The sequence below is a fragment of the Mastigoproctus giganteus genome, chromosome 1 (genome assembly GCF_048544385.1).
Source record: "Mastigoproctus giganteus isolate SK-2022 chromosome 1, ASM4854438v1, whole genome shotgun sequence".
NCBI classification, from domain to species: domain Eukaryota; kingdom Metazoa; phylum Arthropoda; class Arachnida; order Uropygi; family Thelyphonidae; genus Mastigoproctus; species Mastigoproctus giganteus.
In genome coordinates, this window is record NC_143575.1 from 31,685,511 (window position 1) to 31,693,300 (window position 7,790).

The following is a 7,790-nucleotide window of genomic DNA, read 5'->3' on the forward strand; positions in this document are numbered from 1 at the left end:
ATAAAAGTTTATTTAAAACATGAATTCAAGTAATTACAGTATGGTTTTTTCCTTACTTTATTGCACCTAATTGTCATCAAAATTTATTGAGTAAAATGTTTGTTTTTGGAATACCTGTATCCCAGTTTCTTAAATTAAAAATACCAATATTAAGATTTTGACCGGTATTGTAAGCCTTAATGGGGACCACCCCTGAGTCTAAGGAAGCTCTCATAATTATGGCTAAAGGCTTGTTTGTTTCCTTTGGATAGATCCCATCCACCACAGGTGCCTTCCGTATATTTAACTTCAACAATTTCTCCTCCACTTTGCTCTCAGTTATTACAAAATCCCTTGATAAGTTTCTGGCATTCCTCTCCTTGAATAACTCCGTGCGTGTGAATGTAAGTGCAAAATGCTCATGCTCAGGTAGCAAAATTCTCATTTAACTACCTGAGCATGACCATCAATAGTTAAACCATCTATGTTAAGTGGACCAATCTGATTCATCCCTTTCCTTCTGTTCTTCTTTGCGGTCAGGGAATGACCACCGCATATCCCCGGAGCAATATGACCTTAGTTGCTAATGCTCCTAAAAACCAAAATAACAACAATAACAATGATCTTCTTTGCATCCTTTGCCAAAACATTTCTTGTAATCTGCCTTCACCTGCGTAAACTACTTTGTGACTTGATTACAGACAGCTTATATATGCCATAGGCTTCTGTGGCTCCTGAAAATTTATATACATCCCATGCATTTTTCTTCTCCGCCATGAGCCTCATTAATTCATCGGACATCCATTTAGGCCTAAACCTTGAACAGTATTTCTTAGTTGGTATGAAAAGTCTAGTAGCCTCTGAAGGCTTCCCATTTAGAATTCACCGTTGGTAACATCATCAGTTGATCCCACTGTATAGAATTTAAAAACTGTCTGAGACCACTGTAGTCACCTTTATGAAATAAAAAGCCCTTCCCTTTACCCTTGATGGTAGTTACATCTTTAAATAAATCCTGCATCAGTACATGGTGATTACTGTCACCTAGTGGTGACAGTAAAAATTACTGTAAAAAATTTACAGATAAAGGTGTCACCTTTATCTGTAAATTTTTAATGCATGAATAATCACTGCTGATAATCAGATGAATAGTATTACTCCCTCTGGTTGTCTCTTGAACATGCTATAGAAAACAGTCATCCAATAATTCCACAAAAGTCTTGCTAATGTGTGAGTGACCAACCCACAAGTTCCAGTAAATATCTGGAAAATTAAAATCCTTCATTATAAGGCATTCTGTTTTTCTGGCCCACTCTGTCTTTGCACAATTGCTCATTGTACATAACATTGCATTATCCAACAATGTCAATTGGACGCACTTCCTTAGATTTTGTGTTTCTTAACTAACAGCATAACACCTCCTCCCTTCCTGTCCTTTCTATACACATTGTTCTCCCCAAATTCCAATTCTTCACTGCTTATATCTGTGTGACACCATATCTCTGATATCCCAACAATATCTGCCTTTGATGTCTTAACCAGCACTTCAAACTCATTAAATTTATTAACTATACAGTCAGTCCTCGTATAGCACGATAGTTGCGTTCCTAGAAACTCTCGTGCAATATAAACAACAGGGCCTATGGGAAAAATGGGGTTAGGTGCCGACCACCCAAGATTGAACATACATTTAAATAAAAAATAAATAAATTTGTAACCAAAACATTACCAAACACAATAAATAATCGTAATAAAATATTTACGCATTTTATTACGACTATTACGTAATAAAATATTGCTAATGCTTTTACTTCTATCGTAAGCAAACTTGTTTTTTGTTTAATTTTCTATCCAAACAGATGACAGGCGTTCCATCTCTTCCAATTCTTTGTGTCTTAATTTAATGGATTTTAATTACAGTTTGAGTTGTTCCTGCTATGAAAGTTGTTTTTATTTTCTCTGCATTCTTTCTAATTCTCGGCGTTGCCTCATTTAGGTCTGTAGCACGTGCAATATCACATGGCCTTTCATTTCGCTCAAAGCGTTTCACAATTTCATATTTTTTCTCTATTGGCAGAGGCGGACTGGCCATAAGCCTTACCCGGGAAATCCCGGTGGGCTGGAGGCCGGTGTGATTTTGGCCATAAACCGTAGTATGAGGCCACTATAAATTTTCCCGGGTAAGAATTTTTGATCCAGTCCGCCTCTCTTTATCGATATTCCTTTTTTTTTTTTTTTCTCTCTCTCTGAATCTGCAGTGTCTTCGCCAGGACGCTTCCTTTTCACACCTTTTAAGTATTTTACTAATTTTTAGGGAATAAAGCACAATTACAAAACGAGGAGGCACGCTTGATACACATAAACTGAATAAACAACACCGGAAAGGCCGAGATACACTATTAACACCTCACATTTTACTAAAGCACATTTCTGGGGGTTACTACCATAAAACAATTTCCAATTGCGTTTCTGTTAGTGGAATCTGTTATAAACTGGTAGTAAACTCGATCTAATTTCATTTGCAATCATACCAATAGCTGGAATTGTGTTGGTTTTTACATTATTATGGTGAAATATGTTTCCCCTTCACTGATATAAAACGTAAATACATTTTCAGAATCTTCTCTTCATTCCTATCGTGTTGCGTTCGGTTGGGTTGATTCTGCATTCGACTGCCATTTCTTGTAAACACAAAGGCGAATCGTGTTATATAAGATATCGTTCCCCTATTTATAAATCGTGTATGATCGAATTCGTGTAATGTAAACACGTGTTATACGAGGACTGACTGTACTTCTAGCATTGGTCCCCCCCAATTAGCAGTTTTCTGACCCACCTAACACTGCCTCGATAGCATCAGAAAATATTCTTGCACCCTTTATATTTAAGTATCCCCCACCCCTGTAGAAGCAATCTCTTCGGTTAACAAGCACAGACCACGCTGAAAAAAAATTCTTCCCCATGAGCCTTGCACAATCTCTCCAGGGCCAAATTGAGCGACAATGCTCTCATCATATACTTCCTCCTATTGTGTCTGGGAAGAATTGAGACACTTTCAAATTCAACCCTGCTTAGCGACCTTTTTTTCAACATTAAATCTGCTGATCTCTTACTCTTAAGGTCATTAGCCAACGTATACAACAATATCACCTTTGTGCGCTTAAAAGATGATATCTGCTCTATAACATCATCATCAACTTTTTCCCTGGCAGACATACCCTGGTTCTGTTCAACCTATCCTTTTTGCATAATATATTCCCCATCTCCCTGACAATAGAGTCACCGACAATAAATTGTTCCTGTGAGTCCAGCGCATTCTGCCTTGGAGATTGCATCTGTGTTGCCTGTTGCACAGGAGTGAGATCTGGCGTTGAGTTGGGCAACTGAGAGCTTGTTGAGCTCCTCATATTAATTTCTTCAAAGGCATCTACCCTACACCTCAAACTCTCTGCCCATCAGAACTCTGAACTGGCCTTAATTTCTTGGCACTCTAGGCACCTAGCACACACAAAGACATCCTCTTTGACTAGATTATGTCCTGTTCCCGAAATGGCCCGCAAACATTTCACATTTTGCACATTTTTTGAGACTATGAAGCGTTGGAGAATTGCCCTCTTCATTTCTCCCCCAAGCCACGGCACTTCTGCTAATCTGTGATCTTTGCTTCGCAGCTCCAGTCTGGGTCATGATTTCTGTTTAAATACAGTTTAATTAACAATGAAATTTAATAAGATTAATAAATTTTTTTGATTAATTGATAATACTATATACTATATTAAGCTAACAGATTCCTAATATAGTGCTGCGTATTATGCTATCTAGTTTTACGTTATACCTTACGCTTTCAGTTCATATCAATCTGTACAATGGCTACAACTTCAGCAACGTTTGTGCCAACACCGGTACGAGTGGTGAGTCATAGTTGAATTTAAACTAGATTATATCATATCATATTAAATCATGAGTTGAATTTAAAAAAATAAGCTAACGAACGCTACTAAGCCTATTTAATACCTTAGTAGAACACAATGTAGTATGTTAATTAACGAAGAATACGGTAAAAATAACAAAACTACTTATTGTTTTCAGCAGCCGAAAATCGGAATAACAATAACAATAATATGGATGACATTTCTGAAATCAGTGTAAGAAACTGAAATTAAAAACAGCTATTAGTGTACAAACATCGATAACCATGCAGAGTGTTGATAATCAAAATAGTAGTTCTGTATTTTGTCACGATGGAGTGTCACAGCTAGCAACTGAAAAAGATTCTACTCCTGTCATTAAGATACAAGAAGGTATGATTACAGTGAGCTCGGGAACACCAATATTGCACATTTGAGAATTAATTAACGAAGAAAAAAAGTTGCTTATTCTGACTAATCCTAATTCGTTATCTGAAAATTGTTTTCAGGTGCATTGTTTCAGTGATGCATTTCATTCTATCTGTGAGTGGGTTTATTCCCAACAAGGTAATGCCCCATGTCCCAAGAGCAGAATTATACAGAACTGGTTCCAAATCATCAGTGAATTTTGGTCTTCTGTGGTGACCTCCCCATCACTAGATTTCATCCAACCGAGCTGTGAGATGAAATGGAATGAACTGTTTAGAATAGAAATCTGCAACCATCCAATTTGAGTCAATATTGTTTATAGGCACACTTTTGACACCTCATTGAGTCCACACCATGACAGATCCAGGTTGTTTTGGATCTGTCATGGACTGAACGAAGGAGGAGGAGGAGGAATCCACTTGCTTTTAGGTTGGTGTACCTAGCAAAGTGGGCACTTAATGTATTTATACTTGATATGGATTGATGGTTGTTATGGCTTTTCTTGCCTTTAGGTTCATTGGTAATATCTTCTTACTTAGTACAGGTGACCCCCACTTAACGCTGATAATTCGTTCTGGAAAAACAGAGCATTAAGTGAAACTGCGCTAAGCGAGCACCGCATTCCCATAAGGTAACATATGTATTTGTGAGTTGTGGTCAGTGCCATAGGATATTTCCTAATCAATAATAAATGGTAGTGAAAAGTTGTGCAGATGTCGGTCAAAATATTTAATATTCAAATATTTGTACATATAAAATATTCTGCATTACATGTGTATATAATTATGTGGTAAATACTTACGTATCAAAATTAAACTTAAAATTCCAATTAAAATCATGAATTAAATTGATTTAATTTAATTGATGAATTTAATCATGAAAAATGTGTCGATTTTGGGTTGAACTTTGGCCCTCTTCCAAATAAACTAAAAGGGGTATTAATTTTAAATCCCCTGCAGCGTTACCACCCAGCAATAAAGTTTACCGATCCTTCGCCACTTTGAAACCTGGCATGTTTTTTTATTCTTTCAATATGAAACTTCTTTTAGGCATTCGTTGTCACAAAAGTTCTGCTGCTTCATCTATGTTAAAAACTTGTTGAGAAGTATAACATATAATACCTCTCTTCAATAATTTTAACAAGTTCTTTTTTGAAAGTTTTGGCTCCTTCTGCACTTGCAGCTTCTCCCTGGATTTTAAATCTATTCAACCAGCCCTTATTAGTTTTAAATGGTTCCACTTTTTTTTTTTTTTAGGTGAGTTTTCTTCAAATCATCATATTGGCTAATCTCTCTCTCTCTCTCTCTCTTTTTTTTTTTTTTTTTTTTTTTAATAATATTTAACTTAACTGAATTCTGCATTGGATATTATCTTCAATAAAATTAAAGTCTTTCCATTTCACTCCTAATAGCCGGCCTAGCCCTAGCTGCTTGCAGTGGAACAGCTATCTTTCCCGCTGCTAAAATTAATTCTTTAATTTTTTATTCTTTAATTGTTTAATTAATTCTTTAATTGTTTAACTGCTCTTACAGTTAAACTTGCAAGCCATAAATTATGGCACACATCCGCTTGTCATTGACTGGAATCGATTCGCTTCAAAACGTCTAATTTAATTTTCAAATTCAGTATTTTTCTTACATTTATAGTCTTTGTACTGCTCCCAGACGTTGCTTTATCATTCTTATTGGCCATTATTAACTCTTCGAAAATGTAACTGCATTGGTTGCATTAATTATGATACAATGTTCAAGTAAACTGTCCGTTACGCACTGTCTAATACTGTACTGAGTGATGACTAGACTTCGGATAAATGCATATAACGCAAATATTACAAGCAATATACTTGATAATTTTTTAAAATGTTGATGATCTCGGAACTACGTAACAAGTCACTGTACTGCAATTAAATTACAGTGTGAGAAGATTTCACTGAGCGTGGAAAAATTTCTCAAGTCGGTGTGGGAAACGTTTTAATGCTGTTTTGCTATTCATTTTCAAGCTATCAACTCCATCAAATGAAACGATTTCATTAACTATGTCAATGCAATCTGAAAAAGAGCGTTATAGTGATCTGTGACAATGTTATAGTCAGATCTGGGTTATAATATTAGAACAGTGTTATAGCAAATCAGCATAAAGCGAACCGCGTTATAACAGGGGCCTGCTGTTTATGAATATATATCAAATCTGGTATTGACTGCATTGTGGCTCTCTATTTGCAACACAATTTTCACTAACTATTTTCAACAATCAAGCTTCAAGGGCTCAATGTATTTATTTTATCAGTGTGTTAATAAATCTTTTTAAATGTTGGGACTTTCCCCTGGTGTATACTAAAAGACTCCACAGTAGCATAAAAGAAAAATTGTTTTTGTTTACTGTTCGTAAATCCATGTTTCTCCAGTTTATTTGAATTGCTACAATTTTAACTGTTCATAATTTTATTACAGGATAATATTTTAAAGAATTTAACTCCTGATGACGTTCGAATTTTAACAGAGAGCGAAGATGAATTGTCCCGCTGTGGTTCATTTATACGTGTATTTCCTTCCTCTACGTCTTCCTCTTATCTGAAATACTTTGAATATTGTCGCTATTATAATTTATTGTTGGATGTTTGGGAGCAGCAGCATAATTCTGACCGAACAGATGGTATGTATTAGTTTTATTTCCTTGAGTAATGGAATTATGAATGCTTTAATATTAAATTATATTATAAGTTAGTGGAATTGCTGAAGGGAAATTAAGAGTAGCAGTGCTATTAAAGGCACAGGAAAAGAATAAAATATTGGATATATAATATTCCTGCATTATATTCCTTCAGCAATTGAGCAAGCATGGCCAAGATTAGTAAATCTGAGAGCTATGCAAGATGGTCTTCAGAGGCCATAATATTCGAAGACTTGAGAACCATATATGAGGCTCATTTATATATCTTAATTTTTATTAATTGAAATTTATCTATTAATGAAAAATATACTTTTCAAATTCAGCCTTTTCAGAATCACAATTAATAGTTTAATGTTAACCATGTTAAAAAAAATGCTTGGCAATTAACAATTAAAGGCAAAATATTTTGTTACCAAATACTGTTAAACTGTATAAGAAAGAGTTGTGAGCAGTTGTCAACTCTCCTGTTAGAGCTGATTATAAGTAGATATGAAGGTGTTGTGTGCTTTTAAAGCTAATGGAACTATTAATATATATTTTTTAATTATACAGGGTAAACTATTTTTTGTTTTTGGATGTGCAAAAGATAAAAACAGTGAAAATTTCTTGAAAGAATGTCAGCTGAGTGTAAAAAAAAAATCGATTAGGCATTCATCAGCTATTTAATTTTTCTCCCTCTCCCTGTTAATCATGAAGTATCAGCAAAAAACAACAGTCAAAGAGCTGTGCTCAGCTTACAAGTCAGTTTGGCTACCCTGAAATATGAAATTGAGATGAAAGAGAAGAAAATTAGTGGTATGTTTA

General features: G+C 35.1%; 1 protein-coding gene across 1 annotated transcript in view; it reads left to right on the forward strand.

Moving 5' to 3' along the window:
- The window catches only part of LOC150090683 (tubulin monoglutamylase TTLL4-like), a 188,119-nt gene extending 180,911 nt beyond the window's left edge, over positions 1-7,208 (forward strand). Inside the window, exons 14-15 of the mRNA XM_090368609.1 lie at positions 6,767-6,968; positions 7,141-7,208. Coding sequence (XP_090224735.1) covers positions 6,767-6,968; positions 7,141-7,208 — 270 coding nt within the window. The remainder of the gene's footprint in view (positions 1-6,766; positions 6,969-7,140) is intronic.
- Positions 7,209-7,790: the final 582 nt, after the last annotated feature.